The sequence below is a fragment of the Mycteria americana genome, chromosome 7 (genome assembly GCF_035582795.1).
Source record: "Mycteria americana isolate JAX WOST 10 ecotype Jacksonville Zoo and Gardens chromosome 7, USCA_MyAme_1.0, whole genome shotgun sequence".
Classification (NCBI taxonomy): domain Eukaryota; kingdom Metazoa; phylum Chordata; class Aves; order Ciconiiformes; family Ciconiidae; genus Mycteria; species Mycteria americana.
This window is the reverse complement of record NC_134371.1, coordinates 28,317,939-28,344,273: the sequence shown is the minus strand read 5'-3', so window position 1 is coordinate 28,344,273 and position 26,335 is coordinate 28,317,939. Positions and strand designations below refer to the sequence as shown.

At 42.5% G+C, this 26,335-nt stretch overlaps 1 protein-coding gene across 6 annotated transcripts in view; it reads left to right on the top strand.

The window, feature by feature from the left end:
* Positions 1–26,335, top strand: part of PPP2R3A (protein phosphatase 2 regulatory subunit B''alpha) — a 62,220-nt gene continuing 35,885 nt past the window's right edge. For 2 of the 6 annotated variants that reach the window (XR_012776473.1, XM_075507569.1), the window contains exons 1-2: positions 606–725; positions 13,742–16,217. Coding sequence is in view for 5 of the 6 variants with exons in the window: in XM_075507569.1 (XP_075363684.1) it covers positions 14,211–16,217 (2,007 nt within the window). In the remaining variant the exon portion in view is untranslated. Of the gene's footprint in view, positions 295–605; positions 726–2,987; positions 3,061–3,981; positions 4,014–13,425; positions 13,446–13,741; positions 16,218–26,335 lie in introns of those variants that run through there. The other 4 variants (XM_075507570.1, XM_075507572.1, XM_075507573.1 and 1 more) reach the window with 4 other exon arrangements.

Here is a 26,335-nt window from a genome sequence, read left to right as displayed (position 1 = left end):
ACACAAGGCCCGCTCCAGGCCTAGCCACTGAAGCGTGGCAGTTACCTTCCCCTTCCAGTTGCACTTTGGCTCTTTTCCGCCTTAATTTTTACCTTTTCGCAGAGGCACCCATCACGCTGTTTTGCTGGAGGGCACTACTAATGGCCTCGAGCCAAAGAGGGCTGAAAACCCTCCGAAGCCAAGAGATGAAGCAACCGCGGTGCTGGATTTCTCGAGTGGCCGAGGGAAAACAAAAACCACCGCTCGGGACGCTGCGTCCTGGCGAACCGCAGGCCCGGGCCGGGCTGGCCGGCGGTGAGTGACGAGAGGGCCACGGCGCTGAGGCGAGGGGCCCGCCGCCTCCTCACGGCGCGACCCGGCGGGAGGGGCGGATGTGAGGAGAGGGAGGGGCGCGGCGCGTGCACGCGCGCGGGGGTGGGCGGGGGCAGCCCCCTCCAGGGCGCGCGCGCCTCGGGCACGAGCCAGCAGCGGGTGCCCGCGGGGGGGCGTTCTGCCCCCCCTCCCCCTACCCTCCCCCTCAGCACGGCAGCGCCATTCCGCGGCCGCCCCCTCACAGCCCAGCCTCGACCTGCGCGCCCGGGGCCGCCCCCCCTCCCGCCCGCCGCGCCTCCGGGGCGGGGCCCCCCGCCGCGCGGAAGGGGCCGGTCGGGGCGGGCGGCAGAGCGCGCCCGGCGGCGGGAGCGGCGGCGCCGGCATCGGCATGGGACGGGGCGCTGCCCCGGCGGGTAGGTGTGGTGCGGCGGGGCGCCGTGGGGGGGGGGGAGCGCCGCGGCGGCAGCGCCCGCGGGGCCTGGGGCAGGGGCGGGCCCGGGGGCGGGCGGCGACGCGGAGGGGCGGTGGGGTCGGGGCCGAGGGGCCGTCGGCTCTCCCCGGCCGGGGGCAGTGGTTGCTCCCCTTAGGGCCCGGCGGTGGGGGCAGGTGCCGGGCGGGCCCCGGGGTGGGGGGTGCCGGTGCGTTGTCTGTCGGTGGTGAACCGTCCCGCCGCCGGCGCGGCGTGTCTCAGGGGTCGCGGTGCCGGCGCTGACAGGGTCTGGGAGGGAGCTGCGGGCCGAGTGGTCCGGCCCGGCGGGGGCGGTGTGCGGTGCCGGGGGTGGGGGCCGCCGTCCCGGGATGGGGACTGGTGGGGAGTGGCGGCGGCGGCGGCGCCGGGGTGTTGCGAAGAGGGTGGCGGGGGCAGGCGGGCTGAGCCGCGGTTGTGGGAAGCAGTGATTGAATGGAGTTACCAGGTAGCACACAGGGTGGAGAAGGAGGAAATACTTTTCGCATCGCACGCGTTTAAGCTGTGAAAACCACTATTACTGGTGTTGTGGAGGCCGAGACTATAAATTGTCTCAAAAGAGTTTTGACAAAGTGCTGAGAGGCATAACGGCTTTTAAGCACGGCGATCTGGGCATAGTTTCCAGTTCAGGATGGCCCGAAGCTGTTAGTTGTTGTAAAGCAGGAGGTTAGCACCGGTGAAGGATCACCTATACTTAGGCTGTTCTTTTTTTCTGGACGCTTGCCACTTGCCCCAGGACCCTGGGTAGCTGGACCTTTGATCTTCTTCAATGCAGCTGTTAATATATGGTCATGAAAGTAGGGTGGTGTTTTTTTTTTCCTGAAGTATTTCTTCATGATCAAGAAAGGAAGCAGCTTTGGCTACAAGACTCTTCGGTTCACGGCAGACAAATCCAAGATTACGTTGGGCATAAACTTGTAAAATTGAGATGGAATAACTATTGGAATGATTTACTGAAGGACGTGTTCCTACTGGAGTAATTCTCTCTGAAGGTCATCAGATTGCGCTGGTCTAAAGTAATGTAAATATTTTTAAGCCCAGGACTAATTTTATTACCTCTGTTCTTCACACTAAAGAAGGAAGCCCTGGAAGACGTGCTGTTCTGTCCCCCCATCTCGCCTGTAAAGGCAGACTAGCAGTGCAAAGGAAAGAATTCAAGAGAAGAGGCAGGTAGTCCCCAAGCTGTTTGCTATTGAAGTGCTGCCTGAAAGGCTGGGTACATTTTTCTTGGTGGTGGTCTCATGGCTTTACCTCACATGATCTGATGCCTGCTTTGGGAAATAAATTTTCCAGGCATTTACTTAAAATAGCTGCCTCTTCTCTTGATTATTTCTTGATCTTGTGAATCTCTCAAGCTTGGTAGGTCTGCTCTCACAGGTTATGTAGGGGGAAGTTATTTTCATGAGAACTTTGAGGAGATTGTCAATACTATTAGACTTCTCTCATTTTTGTAAAAGTATGTATTTAATGTCTGCTGGATTCCAAGAAGTTGAAGCAGGAGACAGTGGTTTGGGGTTGGGTTTTTTTTTTCAGTATTTATGTATCTGGAAATGGTAACATTGTGTATCAGATGAGTCTGATTTACATTTGACTTCATATAAAATAAAAGAGAAAAGTTGAAGTTACCTGATGGCACATAGCCAGTTTCCACTACCTAGACCTTTGCAACCACTGTTATGTGTCATATTATTTTGTACTCATAATTTGCACAGAGGTGCAACGTTAAAGGTAGCTATGGGCAAAGTGCCTCAAGTTAAAGTTGACTGATGTGTGACTTCCAAATACTGCAGAGATTCACTGGTAAAACATCTATTTCATCTCCTTCAGCTGCAGCCTGTGGAGCAGGTGATGAATATTGTGGTTCAGGCAGTTCAGAAATCTGTAGTGGAGCCCTGTGGTCTAACAGTTGCTGCCAGTAGCCCTGGAGGTGAAAATATGATGCTGCACAGTGGAATTTGTGGTTTCCTTTTTTTTTATTTTTTTGGTAAGGACCTTTCTCTGTCCTTCCTCTGGACACCTCTCCCCCTTCAAATTACACAGAAAACATGACTTTAAACAGTAACTCTGAACTTGGTATATCTCGGTATAACCAAGGTTGCTGTGCAGTCTTGCTTCGCTTCCTTTGTATAAATGTTTTCCAATACTGTTTTTCTTAAATGATTGCATACTCTTCGTCCCCCATAAGACTAGATTTTCTCCTGTTACACAGAACCGAACTTTTCTGAAGACTAAATTAGAGCTTGGATCTTGTGCTCCAATTCTGGCAGAAACTGGACAGCAAGGTAGAACTGTGGGAAGAGGGGAATTTTCTCATTCATAATTACGGTAGTTAAGTGCTGTCTTAAAGAACTGTTTTCATGTGTGTTACAGGATAAGCTTCTTCCACCAGACCTCACTGTTGTATTTCCTTTGGCTTTGATGTCCCTGGATCTGATTTGCAGAATTTCTGATGAACAACTGTAAGGGCAGTTGCAACTGAGTAGGTGCTGTGACCATATGAGACACTCTATAATGTCACATACTTTGGAAAAATCAGGCCTTTAGGCCCTACACCAAAACTTGGTGTATTCTCTTTGTCACAATTCTTGCAGGGGGAGGATGATACTGGAAAATAAGTTAATGTTTAAGTAGCATGTAAATACTATACTGATGGAGAAATTAATAATTCTGATTGCAGAATAGTGTGTGAATAGGATGCAGTAAGCAATACCTGAGGTCACACACGTAACAAGGAAGCTTGTTAAAAATGACTCTTCATTTTAATGAATATTCAGATTCATGAATGGGAACACTGCTGTTCACTCAAATTAGAATATGGGAATCTTTACATTTATTTGGTTTTCTGTTTCTTGTGTGTATCACTTATCTTTTTAATCTGCTTCTGTTTAAATACACAGGGAAAAATAAATGAATGGAAGTTTTTTTGTTTTGTAAAGATACAGGGGAAATTACTTCCTCTGTCTTACCAGGATGTCAGGTTAAAACATCCTTAATTTTTCTTGGTAGAGGAAAGTGGACAGAAAAGTTATGCTCCCTTAAATTATTTGTTGCTTTCATCACACTGATCTGTGCCTCTGGTGTGGCTTATCAAAGTCTTAAGCAGTAAAAGCTGTAGCAGTGCCAGACTTCTTGAATGCTAGGACATGCTGCACCTTTTGGCGTAATTCGTTACGTTTCAACAGCTGCTCCTCTTCAGAGTGCGAGATGGAGGCTGACAGGAATGGGCTTGTGGAAGGTATGACTGGTGGAAATGACTGCTTGCTTTTTACTCCTGTGATTATGCCTCAGAGGAGAGGATGGGCATGCAGCACAGAATCGGAGCATTTCTCCCCAGCTTAGTATTTCACTGTTCTCATCACTGACCTGTGGAAGAGCTATAGTACTCCAGCTGGGGCCAGGTGTGGGTTAGGAACCAAGACTACCCTAGAGAAATGGACTGTCACCTTGGACAAAGAGAACTTTACCAAGAATCTTGAATGCATGAGGAAATAAGTGAATAAAGAGTAGTGGGATACAGATAAGACACGAAGAAGTCAGATAGGACAGCAATGAGAAATGTTTGAGCTCTGAATAGATGGATAATGAATGAAAAAAATTATTTTCTTTATTTGTTATTAAATTAAAAATTTATTTTACCCTGCAGATCACTAGCAGACAGTTGGTCTGCTACAGGATAAATTTTACTTTACCCTTACTTAACTTGCAAGTAAGTTTCGAAGATGGTTTTGGGGAATCTGTATATTGTAACATCAGTATCAACAAAGGTTAATGATTGAGGGAATACCATTTTGGACACAACTCTTCCTTTGTGATCTTAACACTTTAATAAAATCACTTTAATTTGTATAAAGTAATTGGATACTGTTAATACTAAATTAACTGATTCTGGGAAAAATAAATGATCTTGCTAATATGAAATTATCTTTTTCCATATAAGGTCATAAACAGCCAAGAGACACATTACTTAATCAAGCTCTTTCTGACCTCTGCCCTGAGCGTTGTTAATTACATGCTTTTGAATCTTGTTCACCTCCAGTGTTTTCTGGTTGGTCACCTTATTTTCTGTTAGCATGACAAAGCTCAGCTAGGCTTATTCTTCCTACAGCTTTTTTTTAACTCATGCCTTGCTAAGCTTCAACATGTATGTTAATGTATTGGAGGCCTGCTAAATGAGCCAAGGTTAAATTATAGTTCTATACAGACATGGGGCTGGAACAATAATTAGCTGGCAAATTATTTATACTTAACAGATTGGTGTTATGTGGAAAAATTGTGTGAGCTTTTACTCTCTTGCTGTCTCATCTGTATAACTGGAAACCAGTCTCATGGGACACAAATTCCTGTCTGGTCAGTTTTAGTTCCAAGTCTCTTTGCAAAGAGAAAGTTGAAAAAAGGTGTTTCAGAAAGCTGAAAGGAGTGAAATCTTTCTTGATATTATTAACTATCCTCCTCCCCAGCTGATAGCCATAATGACGAGCTTTGCAAGGCCCATACATTGGTTTTCCACAACAGTTTCTAGTATACTGGTGTTCAAAGACCCTGTATACTGACATTTGTGAAGGGCATAGCAGCACTAGAATATTAGATAACACTGTGACTTAACCTGAAGAATTACACTGAATAATACTGCATTCACTAACTGCAAGTCAGTATTTTACAACAACAGTTTAGGGTCTGGTGCCAGGTTTATTTCTAAAAAGCAGTGTAGACTATTGTTACTGATACCAGCCCAAATCTTTTTGGGTGTTGGGTTTGCTTTATGTTGCTGGTGTAAACATGGAGAGGTTGTATGTAAGTTAGTGTTGGGGGATTTTTAAATTTTTTTAGGGTAAATCTACTGAAACAGATTTCCTAATGTAAAAATTTACTTCCCCAAATCATACTGACTGCAAAGCAGTATTTATTATGCTGTCATGGACAGTGATTCTCAAGGTCATGTCTACTTGGAAGCCTGCCTTGATAAGTGCTCCCATTGCAGTGACCTTCATAGTTCACTGCAAGAATGCTGAAGTCCAGCTTCAGCTGGTAAAGTTAGATGATCTGAAGCTATTCGACAAGAAGGCACAAGAGACAAACAAGCGAGTATTCTGCTGTTTCTGGATTTTCAGAGGGAGTTTAACGAAGTTCTTTATTAATGCTTCTTAAAGGAAATGAACTGCCATGGAGTAGGAGTGTAGCTTTTTCAGTAATTAATACCTGGTTAAAGTGTAGGAAGAACTGTCAGTTTTTCTAGTGAAGAGTAATCACTAGTGGAGTCCCAGGGGGATCTGTGTTCAGACTTGGGTTGCTCAACATAGTTATAAATGATCTGGAAGAGAGGCTGAGTAATGAAGTGACAGTATATGCTGAGAATCACAAAATTAGGGTAGAGGAACAAAAGGTGACGGGAGTTGCAGAAGGTTCTCGCAGTACTTGGTTGTAGGCAAGTGGTACTTGATACTAGTAGATATAAAATAGTATGCACAGGGACAAACAACTAACTGTGTCTATGCAGTGATGAGCTCTTAAGAATCTGTGCCATTCAGGAAAGAGATCTTTTAAGTAATGCAGATAAAACTCTGTGAAACTCTCTCAGCAGCAGTCAAAAAGGGCAAAGAGAAATGACAGAGGACTCTAGGAAAGGGAGAGGGAGCAAAACAGAATGCCATGGTATAAATCCATGGTATGTTTGTGTAATGAATAACATACCCCCCTGAAAGTTAGAGGCAGACTTTCTCCCCTCTCCAAAGATTAGGGAAAAACACAGAAAAGCATGATTGAAGCAGCTTTTGTAAAAAGAGTAACCAAATAAACTGGGGCTTAGCCTGGAGAATACATGATTGGAAGTAGGATGGATAAGAGGAGTGATTATGGTAGCAATCTGCAGCCATGGAAGTATGAAGCAATTGTTCCCTGTTTATTTTGTCACCTGAACATGGCAAGAATGAAAGGGCATCAAGTGATGCCCAAGCAAAAGGTGGTAACTTTTGACAGAGGAAGTATTAAAACATGACCCCTTGACTCCCCAGAACTTTTCTGGGTTCATGGCATCCTTTGAGAAGTTTCACAGGTTTGCAGCACGTGTGCTTGTTTCAGCCTGCTTCCTGTAGCATTGCTTGATTGCACCTAGTTCTTGTGTTGGAGGAGAAGGTGAGCAGTCAGACCCTATCTACTTTTTCTATGCCATTTGTGATTTTGTAGAAGATTATAATATTCTTTCAAAGTCATCTCTCTTCCAGTCTGAAATGCCTGGTCCTGCTCAGTCATTCCTCACAGACAAGCTGTTCAAGACCTTTGGATCATTCTTGTTGCCCATCCTTTTTTCTGAGTCTGTATGAAAATTTTAGTCTCTAAGAATGAATACCTTCCTCTTCCATAAAGCATTCTATCAGTAGGTCCCTGCACATTTTACTAAGGGCAATAGTATCGTTGTTTCCCCTTGAAAGATAGGTAGCAAGAGGGACAGGAGGTATGAATTAACCCAGGTGGTTATGAGAGCAGACACTTGAGAATGTATTATATGAAAATAATGAGACTCGGAAGGGGAAAGCACTTATACAGTGATAATACTGGTTTTTGAAAGGCAGTTCAAAAATTCATTTCTGAATGTGGTTCTCATCTGTTCTGGATATTGGGCACAGTTTGGGTTCCTGCATCTTAAAGTGCGTAGCTAAACCAGAAAAGCTTATGAGGGGCAGTGGAAATGGTCAAAGGTGCAAAATGGCTTCTATACAAGAACAATTGAGTAAGTAAGGACTAATAGTCCTGGAAAAGAGAGGGCAGAGGGATGACATGGAATTCTGTAAACTCAGGAATGCTGTGGAAAAATGTGCATAGAGGGCTAGCGTTTGTGCTCTGTTTCCGTACAAGATCTTGACCTATTGAAGCTGGTGAGTGACAGAATTGAAAGGGGTGGTAGGTGGTGGAATGCCCTGTCAAAAGATGCTCTGACTGCAAGAAGTTTCTGTGGAATCTGGGGATGCACATGGGAGGGAAATCCTTTGAAGGTTACTAAGTACACAGAAACCACCTCCAGCTTCACAATTCTCGTGAGCTGAAAACAGTTGGAGGCCAGGAGAGTACTCCCAGGAGATATCGTATACCTTTTTCTAATACTATTCCTTGAGCATTGGCAAATAGCCACTGTTGGAGACAGATACAGTTGTTCCTGTGTTCTTGTTTAATCCTGAAGGATGGGATTAATCTAATGTAACTTGTCATCTCAAAATTAGATTGTTTTTTAAGCTCAGTGGGGTGATTTTCTTTGAGGTGCCTTCCTCTGCATTGCCTACAGAGAGTACTGAATGCTTCATTTCTAGGTAGCTGGCTTGAATTAGATGAATCCCACCTCTTTTATGGTTTTGTAAGAACAGCAACACATTACCAACAGAATTCATAAAAGGACTATAGTAATGACTTTGAAGACATCTCTCTTCCAGACTCTCTCTGGCAATCCTGGAAAGGGCTAAGAGGTGGTTTGATTATAGTGTGTCAGTACTTGTAAGTGAGGAAATATATGTTAGCTTAAGAAAGCCTGATACCCCTTTCCTGGAACTTGATGTTGAATATACTCAAATTGGAAATAATGACCTCTCTTCTATCGTGCATGTAATTAAATGTTGAAGCACTTGAGCATATGAAGAAATGTACTCTGGCTCAAATATGAGTTCTCAGTTTGACTACATCAGAGCCTCTGACCTGGGTTATGAGGGAAGTCAGGATTTGTAGCCATCATGGTCCATTGCAGTCTCTAAAGCATGAAACAGCTTGGTGCTAAAACCTCTTAAAACTAAACTCAGGATGCCTTGCCAGTGTAAGTCATACAAGCACCTCTAATCCTAAAACTTTACAGGTACAACTGTAAATGGTTTCTTTTACTATAGCTGAAATGTATGCATGAGGATTGAAAAGTTATCACAGCTGTAGTTCCCATATAAGTCCTATGTACAAAAAAGTCCTTTTGGCTTAACTATACATGCTGCCATTAAGGATATCAAAATGTTATAAGTTGTAAATATATAAGAAATATATATTACAGGACAAAGGAGCAACTCGGTTAGATTTTTTTCTTCTGAACTTCTTCAGTATAGAAGGAAAAGTTACTCTTTTTAGTCTCCTGTTCAAACTATTTTAGAAGGTAAATTGTGCAAGTGATAGCAAATTGTAAATCAGTTCCTTTGTGATGGGGTTCAAAGTAATTTATGTAAATGGCTCTTTGTAACATTTCTGCTGAATTCAGCAGTGGATTTGTTACAAAAATTTCTTACCACAGCTACTGTTGATGTGATTCTATCATAGATGGAGCATCTGGTGATGTTTTTAATACTAAATTTTCAAAGGTTTTTCAGTGACTATATAGAACGCTGTATAACATTACTAGTGGTCACGTGAACCCTGTTGATTCTGGCAATGGTTGACTGCACCATTGGAGCAGCGACCACTTGGCTGTGTGATCAGAGACCCTTTGGATTTCATGGAGCGTGGCTCAGTGTCAGCTCCTTGACGAGCCGCAGAACAGCTCTCTTAACTGAGTCACCTCATCTATTCCAGTCTCCATCCTCAGAATGTGCATTTGTAGCATGCTTTTGACTCTTAAAGCTTACCATGTTCTGACTTGAGCCAGGTAGTAAGAAAAGTAATGATACATCTCAGGGTCCAGTACCATTCAGTAGTGGGGTTTAAAATTAAAGAATTTATGAGTAGAAGATTAATAATCTTTTTTCCTATTATTTGACAAAGTACCAAAGACTGGCTGGAAGTTGTGCTTTGCAAGAAAACATTGCTTTGTTATTTGCCTGCTTTTTGTCTTCTATAATCAATATAGTTTGCTCCCAAATCTGCTTTGTTCAGCAAACTGTAAAAAAAAAAAAAAATCAAGCATTTCTAAATAAGAGGATGCAGTTATATGCTGCTTTTTGGCATCACAAGCTCCTCTAAGAGAGTAAGTCCTGACATCTGATTACATAGCTAGGAGGATACTTCTGAAACTATGTTGATGACTGTCCAAATGGCAAAACTGTTGTTCTGTCTTTCTGTCTGTCTTTTGCAAGAATACCAAACTTCAGAGTTTATCCTACCAGCTCTTCCACTGGAAATGAGCACAGTTGCATAGTGACACCCATGCTGTGTGCTGGTGCAGAAAGGGCTAGTTTACTCCATACTGTGTGTTACGGTGGTTTCTAACTTCTGATCACTAATAATGTTGTTGCTAGTGCTGGAGATGGGAATTGAAGAAGATTTTTGCCTAATTTGAGACTTTGAGGCAGTAGACAGAGCCTGTCCCGTAGCTTTCTAGGCTTCAGTTTGCAAGTAAGTTAAGCGCTGGCTGACAGTCCCCATCCTAACAGATTGTCATTGTTCAGTTATTTAACTCCAGCATAATCTTTGCATGAATAGAATTTCTTGTGTGTCTTATAGAATAACCTTTTATATCATTAGTGTCTGCAATAATTTTTTCCTTTGGGAAGTGATTCATGTCATCTTGCAGATAGGAAAGACATAAAGCATTATTCTTGCTATCACACAAGAAACGCTATTCATTCATAGTTTATATTGTGAAGCCAATCCTGTATCCTCAGGGTTGGAGTTGGTTTCGTGGCAGCAGTCCTAATTATGGAATCTTTCTATGGTATTTCTGAACTGAGGGCTGTTCTAGAGTCACAACTGGAATGAAATGGCAGGCTGAAAAGAATGAAGTATGAATGTTTCTTAATGCATTCAGTCTTTCCATTGTTGCTATTCATAAATAGTAGGTTTTAGTCACCAACTGAAAGTCACAAGAAAAGCCCATTCAAGCTAAGCTTGAGACCAGGTTCCCAGATCTGATAACACAAATACTCTTCTCCTAGGTTTTGTCTGGACTGGATTTACATGCTGGATCACGTTTGATGGATCACTGTAAGATAAAGCTGCAAACTGAGCATGTGCTGCCTTGGTCAAGACAGTGAAGAAATGAGAAAAATAGTTTCTACTCTGCATATATATGCATTTGTGCTGCCTGTACAATTTTTTTTTGTCTTGCATAACTGGAGTCAAGTGCTCCAGCACCTTGAATAATCTTAGCATGTTTTTGCAGACAGTGATAATAAGGCAAGTAGAAAATAATCACTGAGAAGACATTAGTTAATCTGGTTGAAAAGAGGATATCAGTTTTTTTATATTGATTCTTTGGTTACTTCCTTCCCTGACACAGCAGTAAAAGGTGCCAATGACAGAGGCAGGAGGTAGCAATCTTGTGTTAGCCTTGCAAAGTTTGTGTCTGGATTATGTTGATTCCTGGGTGTGATAGTACCAGAGAAATACAGACAAATTGGAAAGAGATTAGAGAATGCAGCAAACGTGGCTGGAGGGCCTGCCTTACACTAAAGCAGAAAGGGCTGACTATTTGTAGGACTATTTGAAAGGGCTTACTGTTTGCTGAGCAATGGTATAGGGCATAAGCACCTAAAATTATTTAGGAAGTATGAAGTGGAGGTGGTGGGAATAGCGTTGTTATTGGGCATAGCTGGAAATACAAAGTTGAACTAAAAAAGAGTCAGTTTATCTTGGGAGTCTGGGAGACCTTTTTATTGAAGAACTCCTTGTGGAATAATCTTACAGACACAAAAAGCTTCATTGTTTGAAGGTGGCTTAAAAGATTGGAGAAACTGACTTAGTCCCACTGGAAGGGGTACATGTGTAGGGAGGAAATTACCCTTGGAGTCATATAGGAGAAGGAGACAGTGAGTCTAATACATTATTTCTCTAATTAAGGAATAACTTAATCAAGATGTAATTATTTCCTAAATTAGGTATAAACCCAGACTATTCTTTGGTGGTAAAAAGAAGACTGGTCTCTCTTTGCTGTGTATTACACAAAGGAGGCAGCTCTGAGAAAGTTAGTTCCATGCTTTTTCAGAAGCAATATTAATTCTTCATCAAATCTGCTGTCCTGAAGACTTCTACTTTCTCTGAATATTATCTAACTTTTATTTCAGGAAATGCCAGAAAGCTTGTTTGTAGTTGATGGAGGCTCAGAAAAGGAAAAGCAGCAGACTTCTTATCCTGGATGTGCTAGACAGAAGGCACTCTCAGGGAGTCCATGGATGATTAGACTTTTTGGAGGCATAGAAGCATGGGTTTTCCTGTCTGAACAAAGCCCATTAAGTCCTATAAGATGAAGATGTTGGGGAACCAATAGTACTTTTTTTTTAACCGTGGCTCTGGTTCAGCAGAGCATTTAGTACACCTGATAGTGAAGCCTGAGAGTCAGTGACTGGAGGGTGTGGAGTCTTATTACCTAGGTTTATGCCTGATGCATAAAAGCACCCTGGGGTTTAAAAACGGTTCTGTTTACGCCCTTTATCCCCTGGCACCCTGACTCACTGCTGTGGCTGGGGCACACCTCATACCTCTGATCATCCCTCTGGAAGGCCCTCCCATGCCTATGGGGCTTTGGGGCAGTGCCAGTGGGTGTAGAGGGGAGCAGTACAGGACAGGCACAGAAGTGTACTGTGAAGCTGGCCCTGATACAACATGCAACTTGGCCTGCGGTGTTTGATAGGCAGGTGGCAGCCTGTTACAGATACCAGCATGGAAGTTGGAGCAGTTAGTTCTTCATCTTGAATGCAATAATTTCAATGCTTTATGTAATCTAAAGAACAAATTGGGAAGGTTTCTTTACAGCGTGCAATTCTACCTAACTGCAATGAGCAGACATGGCACGTTACAAATTCCATCGAATAGTCTTAGATCAGTGCTTCTCAATTTCAAATTAAGGCTTTAAAGTATGTAAAACGTGAATTGTGAAATTCAAGTATGTGAAACGTGAAAACGTGATAGCCTTGTGCCTATCCCCAGTCCTTAATTACAACAGCACCAAACTCTAAGGTACTTCCCTTTTGTGTGAGACATTTGTATGGGCTTATGAGCCAAGATAGGTGGGATGTAACATGCATGGAGGGCAGTCCTTTCATCAGATGCAGGTCTGGCCTTTCACATAGTGCTAGAGACTTACCTTTGAAAACAAAAGAAACCCGTGCTGCAGTGTGACTTAGCTGTGATTTAATCATGTTTTATGAAATGGATTTCTGTTTGTACAGGAATAGAGGGTGCTCAGAATTTCACTGGGGTGATTTAATTTGATTATTGAAGTATTCAAGAAAGATGAATTGATGTCTAAATTTTAAGACCCTTACATCTGGGATTTCCTATCTTTTCATAACAAAGTTAAGTGTCCTTTGTTTTTTCTGGTGCAATTCTGACTGTGATGATTGGAAATGCAGCTGGAAATGGCTATGCTAAGTGTAAAACACTCAATTCCTAGTTTTCACAGGCTTAACCTTTATATGAATGTTACTTTCTGCTCTTGATGTCTACACCAGCAGACTTATTTAACAAAATATGCTGCTATTTATGGGTTGTAAGAGAATGAAAAACAGTTATTCCTCCTTAAAATATTTTGCCATGGTCCCAGAGACCTTGGTGAAAGGCTAATGGAAGCCAATGTGGCCTTTACTAAAGGCCATGCATTCTTAGAGGCATTCATCTACTTTGCTCCAGGCTGTTTGCAGCTTTATATAATCCAGAGAGCTTGCAAATCCTGGAAGTGCTTTTCTCTACTGCACTTTGGCTTATCTTTAGAGTCTTGGAAAATGAAAGTCAGAAATTCACAACGTGGTCAAAATGTTTTGCTCCATTAGAATTAAAGGTAATGTTTTGTTCAGTCTAGGGAAGAAAAAAAGCAAGTCTGAAAAAAATTAATGAGTGGTTAAAATAGAGCTGTTAAAATGGCAACAGACAGACAGCCTGTGTATAAATATAGGCTAGCTCCTCAGCAGTGTTCTTATATGGTAGATCTGAGCGAAGGAAAAATATCAGCCTACTCTTATTCTGTACAAGCCTGCGTGTTGGTTGTTATGGTCTGGTGCCATATGTTTGGTAGTAGACAAGGCTGCATGTTACATGGAAATTATAATGACTCTCACCTTTTTTTTTCTGTTGCAGGGACCTACTGTACCAGTGTGAGAGGGGAAGCTCACCAGCATACTGTGGATTTTTTGTCTGTACATGCTACTTGATTATCTATCTTCTACTGACCCACCCAAAAAGAGAGAGGAAAGGTCAAACAAAAGTCATTGTCTTGTCACTTCTGCCTAAGAACTGGCTGAATTTTATGGCACCTGCTGGAGAAGCTGCCTAGACCATTAGAAATGGAGCAGCTCGTGCTGCATCTCTGATCAGCAAAGCTTTCTGCATGGAGTACAAGAATCAAGTTGGCTTAAGTTAAACCATATGCAAGCTGCACTAATTGTTGTAAATGTACTGCTGATACCACTCCAGACTTCACTATGGTTTTCCAAGGCAGTAGTTTCTCATGTAGTTTTAATGTTTTCAACTGACATTTGAATGTTTTTATTAAATCTGGTGTGACTGTGAAAAGTGTGTGTGGGGTGAACTTTCTCCTGTTAAGTTTATGGTGAGTTTTGAAGCCTCACTTCCAAGTGTGATCCGTGCTATGGCAGCAACCTACAGGCTTATGGTCACTTCTGTGAACTGCTACAGCAGTGTGGTGATAGACCAGCACTTTCAGCACACCGTGCATTACTGCACAGGGACTTGCCAAGTGTTTAAGCAAGGAGTTACATGCATAGTTGCCCACCACAGTGTCTGCGCAGAGCTCAGTGTCCAAGATGCCAACCTAGACCATAAAATTCCTGTTCCTGAAAATGGACTTGCCTTGCCTGGAAATGAGGACTATCACCAAATCCTCCCAAATAATCCAAGAATCAAAAAGGGCTCTTCAGTGCAAGCCTCCAGCAGTTTAAAAGACATTACTGGTGAGGCGATAAACCTTGCTAGTGGTAAAATAAAGGAATTCTCCTTTGAAAAGCTCAAAAACTCTTCCAGTCATGTGGCCTACAGAAAGGGAAGGAAAGTTCGGTCAGAATCATTCAGCAGACGATCATTTGATTTTGACTTGATATATGGGCACTTCAACAATGATGAGAACTGCCCTCCATGTGGCTTTTTGCAGAGTCCCTCACCTGTGGAGAAATGGCAGGAGAGCAATGATGCTCCAGAAGTCACCATGAATCCCATGGTTCCCTTCTCCCCTCATTCCTTCTCTGAAGAAAACTTCATTACCCAGATTTTGGAAAAACACAAGCTAGATGGTTCTTCTGGTGGGGATATTAAGGTGTGCTTAGACATCTTGCTCAAGTGCTCAGAGGATCTGAAAAAGTGCACAGACATAATAAGACATTGCATCAAAAAGAAGTCCGCAGACAGTGTTAGTGGAGAGAATAGCAATGATCCCCTGACTAATTCAGAAATGATATATATGAACCTGATGACAAGATTTTCTTCATACCTGAAAAAGCTACCCTTTGAGCTCAAGCCACCAGGACACAAGGAAGCTAGTGACTTGGCAGAACTAGTTAACTGTTTTCATGGCTTGCAGCAAACTCCCTTTCCCCCAGTATTTGGAGATGAGCAGCCGCCTAGGTATGAAGATATTATTCAGCTGCCATCCTCAAGTGTAGTTCCTCTTGGAATACCAGGTGATCAGTGTGAGGTGACAAGCACCTCTCAGTCCATCCAAACAAGTACTGTGAGCTTTACCTCAAACTCCCTTCACAGCATCCCACAGGAGAACAGTGTGAGAACTGTGAAAGATGCTTGTGCTCTACCTCAGTTGCCAGCCACAAGCCCTTCTGAATGTATGTCTTCCACTGAGGCTCTGTACATTGAGGAGGAGTCTGATGGGGAAAGAACATTAGGGAAAATAAAGAAGGCAGAGCAGAAAGGGGGCTGGGAGAGTTTAGAGCGCAGCTACCAGCTAGCTGGTTGTTCAGATCTAGCTGCCGATGCTAAACCAGAACATGCCAGAGTGGGAGATGTTGAGCTCTCCCACACTTCTGAGAAAATTACTCCTTTAAAACCAGTTTCAGATTCTGTATTGCATGGTTCCCAAGCTGATGTCTCCAAAGGAGAAGAGATGTGCAGTAAGATAGACAAGGATGAGATAGACAAACTGCTGCTGGACTTGGAGTGCTTCTCACAGAAAATGGAGAGTACTTTGAGGGAACCCTCTCTAAAGGAGAGTGAACCTGCGTGTTTGCAGGTGTTTGGCTGGCAGGGTAGGCAGGTACTACCTCTGGCTCTTGAATCCAAAAGTAAACCTGTTGACCCCACTTCCCCTTTGTCAAAAATCATGGAAAACAATGGACATAAAATGGAAGAGGATGACAAAGCCCTTTTACTGCGTATCCTGGAAAGCATTGAGGACTTTGCCCAGGAACTAGTGGAATTCCAGTCAGGCAAGGGAAGCTTGTCCAAGGAGAGGGAAGTGATGCAGATTCTTCAGGAAACTTTAACAACTCCTTCACAGTCCCTCCTTGCAGGGCAAAAAAGCTATGCTGGGGCTGCTTCCAGAGACTCTGTTCCAGCTTCAATTCAGCAGGTCCCAGAAGTGATTAAGGTAAGAGAACCAGACCTTTGATGGGATAGTGAGTAAAACAAACACGGGAAAATGTGGAGGAAAAAAAAAATTACATCTGCTAAGTGATCCATTGTGCTTTGGATGCTGCAGCATGGAATAACATGCTCAACCTGGCGGAAATGTAGCATTTATTTAAATACAAACAAAAAAAGGAAATTAAAACCCCTAAGCAAACAAAATATGCCTTGACATGTAGTTTTGCCTTTGAGCTTGTTCCTTTCCTGCTGGTGCTCTTGTAGGCTGTTTGCTTGTGGTTTAAATGGGTCCTATATAATAGAGGGTAGAAACAGTATTTCAGCTAACTACTTTATTCCTGGGAGAGGGTATTGGACTGCTTCTCACCAGTTCAATGAGAACTGAATGTTCCACCTCTCCCTTTCCCATCTCCAAGCAGACTAGAATAGCCTTTGTTGTCCTCCTCATCACTAAAGAGAGAGATCCTTCATGGCACAAAGGTCAGAATCTAGGAAGATTTAATTTTCTTCTCCCTGTCCCCAGTGCATAGAGTCATTGTGGAGTCTGCATTACTTTTATCTTTCAAATGAGGAGTAGTTTTTCCCAGGATAAAGAATCTTGATGGGAGCCTGCTTTAGAGGGAAGCCAAGGCTGTCTGTCCAGCCCTCAGTGCTTTTCCTTTGATAACAAGTGCCAAATTTTCGAAACAACTTGGTGCCAAACTTCCAAGTGCACAGGAAGTATAGAGAGGGCTTCACTTTCCAAAAAATCTACCTTCCATGTAGGCACTTAAAAAGTGTCCAGATTATAAGTGAACTTTCACAGCTCCTTCCAGTTGGAGCATGATGTGCATGTCTTCAAAACTGTCCACTTTCCTGAAAATACAGGTATTTGGTGCAATTCTGAAAGGGGGTGAGTGGGGTGTGTCTGATCCTAAATGACAGTGCTGAAATCTCTTTAGACTAGGTTCTCCAAGTGTTTCTGATGTATCTCTGGACATCTTTGCTTACAGAAAGTGGTGAGCATAACCTTGTCTGATATCTCCAGCAAGGGAAAGAGTCTTTTTTTCCTCGAAGAGTGTAGAATTATGCAGCTCCAAAAGCTCTAAAGTGATCTCTTATAATAGCTATTCTTGTCTTGTATATTAATTTACAAAATTTTCTAACTTGTGAACTTCAAATGAAAATGCTTTTGATAAAGTGTGACACTGACTTTGTGGCAGTTTTTCCCTAATACTTGAAAATTGGATGCATTTACACTGTCAAATAGCTTATCAGTCTGGTCCCTTACCAGCTTCTGTTTCCCTAATCACCCACCTAGCCTGTGTGTTGGTTTGCTCCCAGCCTGCCTTCTATGGACATATAACATGCACCTGTACTACAAGAGCTCTTCTCTTCCATGTGGCAACACAACCCTTGCTTTGTGTAGATGCCTAGAACCAAAGATCATGAGAGAGAATAACTGTCTTGGGGACCTAGAGAAGCTGGAGGGGGCCTGGGCTGAGCACTGTGCAGTGTGGATGCAGCTGATACCCTTCAGAGGGAGTTAGCCCTTAACAGCGTGGACAAAAGTCATCTGAACTGCTGGTTCTACACTTACTCTGAGGCTTGCTGTCATTTATAGTATAGATGTGGCCACATGCTTGGCTGTGGACACAAGGCACTCTCTAGGTATAGCATCTAGGGAATACACCATATTCCTGGATAACTCTGGATCTGGCTGGAGCTCCATGTGGGTTCTGATTCAGTATTGCACATGTGTGCCTGAAGATATAATACATAAAGTATTTGTTATATTTTCTTAGGGCTCATAAAACTGTTATCAAATAGTTGCATGCACACACACAAAAACCCCAGAGATCTAATACCAATGAAAACACAGTGCAGCTTTCATTTATGAAGGTTGCAAAGGTTTTAATATCCCTCAAATCCTAAGCAATGAAAAGGGAAAGGGAGAGCCACTTCAGACCAGACTGTTTGCTGGCTCAGTTGGCCTATCTGTGTTGAAATCTGTGCTAACTTATATCAGCAACAGACTTTTCCCTTTTTTATAAAACCAATTATGATTCTCTACAGAGAACAATAGAATTACTTGCCTCTTCATTTTCAAAACCAAAATATTTAGAAGCTAGGACATGAATACTCAAGAAGTCCATCAGTTTTACAGAGCACATAAGCGCATCATGCTTCTTTCAGGCAGGCCAGGAAGCATTGCATACTTTTAGACTATCCGGCATTTCACATTCTGAGATCCAGTTTTCCATTGCTTATCGCTAAACCTCCAACTACTTGTTTTAAAATTTCCTGTTCTGTGTGCCTGTCTTAAGCTGATTTTTAATATGTTGGTTTTGAAAGTAATAGTTCAGTGAAAACAGTTCAGTTGTCTGTTAGAGGCTAGCAAAACCCCCAAGTATTTATCTATATTTTTGTCTCTAGATAGGATGGCAATAAGGAGTGAAGCCTGAGTGGACTGGCAGGTTTGAGGGAAATGGGGGAAACAGTGAGTAGAGAAGAAGGTGGAGATGGGGCTGTTGGGATTCTCTGACCTGATCTGTGGAAGTGCTGAGTGTCAGGGGATTGGGTTTTTTTGGAAGGTAAAGGGTGCTACCTTTTAAGTAAAATGTCATCTTATGCAAAGTCCTTGGAAGAGTCAGTGGTGGATGTTTTTGACCTTAACCTCTGTGCCCTTGGTCTACCACCTGTACAGGATGACAGAGTATTTAAATTCAGTTAATGCTCGCAGAATACTTGGTATTCTAGTGAAAGTACCCTAGAAAAGTCTGTAAGAAACTTACTCATTCTGTTTTCAGAATCAAATTTGAGTAGTGCAGGGCTCTGCTCCAAGTCCTGCTCATGCGTTTTATTTTAAGAGCTGTTGGATAAAGTTTGTGAATAATTTTGGGAGCAGAGACTAGGACTAGGGTTTGATACCCAACAGAGGAAGGAGGCCTCTTTTTGTATCTCTTCTCAAAAGGATTACTCGTGTAGTGAGCCTGAAAGAGCAGTCCTGCTTCCCATTTCTCTCTCCCCCATGCCTCTACATCCTATTGCATGGTTCTGAATCTTTCTTTATACTGACTATGATACTTGTATAAAAGATAAAAATTTTTAGTTAGGTTTGTTTTCTGCCAGATTAGTAAATGGAATTGCTGACACTGAGGTCAAAGGGGTGGTACAACTGTCTCTGGACAGGGACAGTGGATGTGGGCGCAGAGGGTTTACAGAGTTGAGAAGTGGTCTCAGACCACTTTGTCTAACCACATTGTATCTCAGATGGTAGAGCCCTGAGTCAAGTATCCAGAGGCCATATCCAGTCAAGCCCTGAGTCAAGTATCCAGAGGGAGCTGCCATGTGTTTCCTCTGGGCTGGCTCTAGGTAGCATCTATCTAATCCTGCCTTGCCTGAATGACTGATGGGGTGGGTATTGCTGGGACTCTCAGAAATGTTCCTAACTTTACTGTGATCTAAAACATTGTCCTGAGGCCACACACCTTGCTTTTGTGTATCAAAATGTCTATGTTGCATGCTTAAACAGGTGGCCCAAAGATGGCTCTGAGTGGAATTAGGACTGTTTCGTAATCATATATAAAGTTAAGGTTGACCTGGCAACTTTGTAATTCTGTCCCTTCAAAATGCTACTTCATAATTCTGTGTGCTGCTTCATTTTGCATATTTAATGATATGCTTATGAAGGATCTTGTGTGGTGCAATTAACGTAAAAAGTGTCTTCTGTAATGTCATAGTGACTTTAACTTTGTCATGAAATAATCACATTTTCTCAAAATGCATCCAAAATGCAATAGAAAAGTTTTTCTGGAAAATCACCTTTCATCTGATATTTGAATATATTATGGATTGTTTTTATCAGATATTGATAATATCTGTCAATTAAGCTATACACACTGCATTCTTTTCAAACATCAATTGTTCATTATTTCTAAACCCAAATAGTAAAAAAGGGCTCTTTTTTTTTTTAATTTCCTGTTTGCTAATAGTTACTGGAATTAATGAAAATAATAAGTGAGTCTTAAAGTATCTCAATCAAAGATGACAGGAAAAAAAAAATTACATCAGATGAAATTAAAGAATTAAAAGAACCAATACCAAACACTTAGAGACATGTTTATGGCACGTGGGCACCTTTTGTAATCAGGGTAGATAGTATCTGCTTGTGTGAAGTTGATTTATCTTGAAGTAGACATGAGGTAGGTGAAACAAAGCCTAGTGATACATGTTGAGTTTTTTAGCCTCATTGACTGTAAAACCAAGAAAAAGTCACACTGTTGCCGGAGAAGTTTGATCTGTTTTGAAAACAGTTGAAGCTGGTGCCCTTCTCAGCTATACAGAGTGCATTGAATTGTTGCAGCCAGGCTTTGGGGTACAGCTAAGTCCTGTGATGATTAAATCATCCAAATCTTTTAGGACTAAGCCTGCAGCTTTAGGCACAGGTGAGATTCTTTCTGTGTTCTGATGGCTAACGAAGGCAATCTGACACCTCTTTAGATTTGGTATCTCTCACCTTCACGCTTTAAACTGGGTCACTTATAGCAAAGAGGGGTTTCTAAATTTGACTGTGGTTTGTTCAGTTGATCTGTAGGCTGTTGATACCAGATTTTTCTGCTGTGAATTTTGTCCAGTTGACTTTGAAACTGTTGATACAAGATTCTCTTGCTGTCAATTTCTCATAGTACTGTATATTTATGTTTTTATTTATACCCACCTTGTGTGTTTTGAGGATAGGAAGTATCATACTAGGAACCTGCTATACTGTAAAAAATTCAAACATAACCAGCCTTGTCTCCAGATAATCTGGAAAAATACAAGTAATCAGTGCAAAAACCCCCAAACTTCTGGGATCTTTCGTTGACTGGTTGATTTGTGAATGAAAAATGTGTGGGTTTTTTTAAGAACTAGCTAGTGATTGCTAGATCAGTATGTCTCCTTCATGCACACATCTTTTAAAGCCCAGTGTAGCTGGTCTGGATGCAGCTGTAGGTATGAGAGGTTCTTTGGACTACATTTCCTCCACAGTCTGTAAACGGGGTGGCAGTCTGTAAGCAGGGTGAGAGTTTAATGGAAGATGAAGTAACTACGCTTGCCACAGATTATTTAAAATAAATCACCTTCTGACATGCTGCCTATATGAGATGTGCAGGACTCCCAGTACAGTGGAGCCTTATGGGCTCTTTAGGCACTGCCTTAATGTTTAGAAAAAATTGTCAGAGTCAGAAAAACAAAATTTATTCCAAAACTTTTGCATATGGATCTGTGTATCCTTCACTTAGTGGCAATTCCAGTTAAAACATTCCTGCCTGCCTTTTTCTTTTTTGGGGCTCCTTTTCTCATTCCCATCCTCATCCTACCACTCTGTTAGGCTTCATATTCATTTGCAGGGCACGTGGCAAAGTGGGCTGATGACATGGTGATAACCTTGTGATTCTTCAGACTTGTAGCTGTGAATATACACCTGGACTTCAGAGTTTTTTCAGCTCCCAGGTTGCACAGTTTAGACATAGCTACAGTGACCTAAAGGAACCAAAACTATGCTACATTCTTGTTCAAGAACATAGCATAGCATAAAGAACTGGATTCCACAGCCGAGGTTGTGGGACAATGGCCTGATGATTGAGAAGCAACAGAAGAGAAAATAATCTTGGGGGTTTTGATACAGATTTATGAAGACATTACAAAAATTCCTTTTGTGAATGTCAGCTGTGGGTGTGTCTCCTTTAGTAAAGACCCTATTTAATGGCACAAGAGCAAATTTATGATGGTAAGAGCATCCTTTTGGATAGACTGTTTCTGTGTCTATCTGTAGCCCAGTTATATTAAGTGATGCTGTATATGAAGTAACCTTGGGCCTTCTACAGGAAACCGGGAAGACAAGGATATTGGAGGCACATGTGGTCCAATAAAAGCTTCCTGTTGGTGAGGCTCAGTGAGACCTTTTAATTTCAAATGCAGTATCTTGACAAAAGCAAGCCCTACTAGCTAGAAATCGGATGTTTTTCTATGTTACTAAGCTTACAAAGTAAACTGGCAAAGTAGCTAGGACTTTTAAAGTCAAGTAGGGAAAGCAGGCCATGGGACTAGGCGTTTGTTCATCTTGTGGAGTACGAACTGGATTTAGGCCTTTGTTCAGCACTGTTGTCATGATAGGAGAGGGAGGATACACTTTTAACAAGCCTAGACAAAGTCTGGGCAAGAGTTTGAAGTCTACTTGCTCAAGGTCACATAGAGAAAAAGTAGACTGTTGTCCACTGAGAATTGCCTTTGCCTTGTGAGAGTTATGGGAAAAGTGAATAAAAAGAATGATGCATTTTGGTGTCTTTATGAAACAGTTTTCTTTAAGAACTGCTTTAGAATGCCTGAGCTTATTATCCAAGATCATCCTTATGTACTTGCTTGGCATTAAAGAAACTAGATGATTTGTGTTTTCCAAGCAAGAAGGAAAAATTGATGTTTTTTGAAAATGACAGCCTTTGGTCTAGAATGGGAACTAATGCTGATCTGCTTCATCACCTCAGAATCAGGGACCTCAAACCACTAGCATAATACATACACAGGCCTTGGCTGAGAGCATGTGGTTTAACTCTAGCTGAGTCTGACTGATGCAAGTTTGTACCTCAGGTTTCAGTACTGAAGCACATAAAGTAAAAACTATTGGGAAAGATGGTATATTTAGCCACTTCTGCAGTGCATCTAATTTTAGCACTCTTGGTAGTGGTGGTGGGTGCTTCCTTTCCCATATTACCCCTAGCCTATTACAAGCCAAGGACAGATTGTCTGTCATGTAGCCAGCAGGAAAATAGATTCTGTTGTAGATCATGTTTCTCAATTAAAGTATTACAAGAAGGCAGAAGATCCTGGTGGTACTGAAAGATACTTTGAATATCAGTTAAAAAAGGGAGGTCTGACTTCAGGAGTAAGATAAAATCTCTAAATGTTTTCCTTATGAAGAGAGAGAAGATATAGTATGTTGAAGCCATTTGCCATTTTTTGCCTGTAAAAATCAAAACCAAGAAAGCAGCGTACTGGTCTTGACGTGGTCTCCTACAGAGTCCCTGTACCCTTTCTGGAAAGGGCAATATCTGCTTAGGAGCTGACCAGAATGATGATCAAGGAGAGTTCTCTGCGGAGGGACCCAGACTTAGGAGGGGAGCTAGCTTTCCTTGCGAAGGGCTGTGATTTTGTTCTTCCATCTCGATTCAAGAGGAGGCTGAAGTCATTCCAGCAGGCCCAGGTTTGAATGCTTGGCGTTTCTTTTTCTTTTTCTGTTGCTTTGTATTTTTTATTGGATCAGAGAATCAAACTGTGTCCCCTCTAGGCGTGTCTATTTGCAGAAAGTTATTTGCAGCTAGATACCAGCAGGTTTAAAAATAAACCTTCCAGGCTTAGATTGCAGAGTTAAAATGTCTGTGTAAACAAGGGGAAAAAATTAACAGCAAGGGCAGTGATTTAATAGGGAGAGGTAGTGTAAGACTATTAAATATTTCTGTGTTTTTGTAAGAAAAACCCTATTTGTGTATGTGATTGCTCTGAATGTTTCTTGTTGCATGTGGAACCACCACAACATTCTGCTGTATTTAGTGGGTAGTGCTCTCTACTGTACAAATTTGTGCACAGACCAGCCTACCTGGCTTTGGGATTTGTGATTTTTACCATCACAAGGTGCTTCTTCGTGCTGTTTCCTCCTATCTCTGGGCTGTGGCTGAAGGAGATAATAGAATCATAGAATCATTTAGCTTGGAAAAGACCCTTAAGATCATGGAGATGTAGCCAAAGAAATGGAAATTGTACCATGGTAAATCCCAGCTGCTGTACTCACTTTCTGGGACAACTGGCAAAAGATTTGAGTAATTTATGTTATGACACCAAATGGGCATGTAGCCACCCCAGATTTAGAGGGGGTCACAATATGCTGAAATCAGCCTATCTTGAGTGTCTTCTATATTTAAATAATCAGTGACCCAGTGAGGAACTTAAAAAGTTGAAATTATGAGCAGTGCAGCTGTTTCCTAAGAAACAGCTATTAAAATTGCTCCAGAGTATATTGTAGTGCATTTTGTTTTCATGATTTCTGGTGACAGGTTAAAGTACATATATGAGGTTAATATCTGGAACATGTTTTTTCACTCCCTAGAGGAGAATTGCATGGAGTAATGATGTGTAGTAATAGCTTGGGTGGGGACCATGAGCAATTTAGAAGAGACTAACAAGAACCATGCAGCACAGCTAAGTTCACTCTCCAGAGTTAGTCTGATCACCTAAGGACATAATCAGGGTATGGTTTGCAGGGAGAGATAAGATCTCCTAGTAGACCAACTGGGAAAATTGACAAGCCTTTGGTACGTGAGCCCTCTGCCTGGTCTGAAGTGGGAGCAGCAACCTTCACTGCTAAATGCGTTGAGAATAACTGCTCTGGGGCTGCAGATCCGAGGCAAGTGAACTGATGCAGTGGGAAATCGCAGCTGAAAAAAAGATGGTCTTACTTTGTCTTCTCTTTCTTCCAGTACTTGTTCCCTCTTGCTACCTCCTCAGTGTGTGTCACCCCTGACTTGCACTGCACCCCACGGGCCTTTCTGTGAGCTGGCTTAACTCATAACATGGTAGAATATCATCCAGCAACAAAGCTAAGTCCGTTTTCTGCCTTTCCAAGTGGGTTAAATCGGTTCACAGAGGGGTCTGGCAAGCTCTGGAGCTGGCACTTGGTACACAGTGACAATGTACATTTGGGAGTGGAGGACAGAGATGGGAGTTCTCTCACTTGGCAGCAGTGAGATGCTAATTTTTGTGCCTTGTGGGGCTATAGCTTGTGGCTTGGGTGTGTTAGTGTGAGATGACCTGAGAGTAGAGGTAATTGGACTCACTAAGTACAGAAAAAGTGCTAGCAGGAGGAAGGGTAATGAGGCAGTGATATAGGGAGCAGAGAGATGAGTGATAGGTAGTTTGTGGAACACGTAGATGTTGGCCAGAAAGGCAAGGGAGGAGAAGGTTTTTTGGTAAAAGCCATATCTCTTTTAAGAGATGTAAATTTCAGTTCTTGTGCTCGTCTTTTGCAGGACTTTTTATGGAAGGATCAGAAACCCTCCCATAGCAGTGTTGGTAGGAAGGGAGGTAGGGAGGTCTCTAATCCAACATCTCACCTGTAGGAAGACTGTTCCTAACATGAGGTCACATCAGAGTTGTCTTTCTCTGAGTCTTGAAAACTTCCCAAGGATAAGGATTCCTCCCACGCCCTTCCAGTGACCTCTTGTAGGCTGTACTACCCTCAGTTAAATTAATCCTCCTACTGTCCAGCCTAACCCTCCCAAGCTGCAGTTTATGGCTGTTGCCCCTGTTACACCATGTACCACTACAGAGTTTGGCTCCACCATCTCTGTAACTGTGCTTGTAATAGCTGTAGGCTGTGATTAGCCCATCCCTTAGCTTCCTCTTTTCCTGGCTAAACAGGCCCAGCCCCTCAGTCTCTCCTGCCATGTGCTCCTGACCCCAGCTATCTGATTTGCCTTCTGTAGATCTCTGGTCTTTCCCCATCCCTTTTGAAGTGAAGGCCCAAAACTGGCCACAGTAATCCAGATGCAGCCTCACTAGCATCAGGCAAAGGAGTTAATAACTTCCCATGTTTTCCTGGACCTAGTCCTAATGCAGTCTAGTACATCATTTGCCTTATTTGTATTTAGACAATGCTGCAGGCTCGTGTTCAGCCTCGTGCACACCATCTCCCCCACATCCTTTTCAGCAGGGCTATTGCTCAGCCAGTGGATTCCCAGCTTGAACTGATGCTTGGGGTTGCTGTGCGCAGATGGAGAACTTGGCACCTTTTCTCATGGAAGTAGTTGAACAGTTTGTCAAGGTGTCTCACACCTGAGGTTCTGCCTTTCATCATGCCAGCCTTTCCCCTAGGTAAGTGTCATCTGCAAATCAGGACAGATGAGAATTACAGGGCGGGTTCTGTGAGGAGCCAGGGTTTATGCCCACTGTTGTCCTTCTGTCTGAATTAATTTGGATGCACGCTGGTTGTTTTCTCCATGGAGTTTTTGGGGAAGCATTTGGAGTGTGGGCTGAAGTATATCAGTCGCAGGAGGGGCATGTGTAAGATCTATAGGCACATTTGTCAGTGGAGGCATGCGAAGTCCGTGT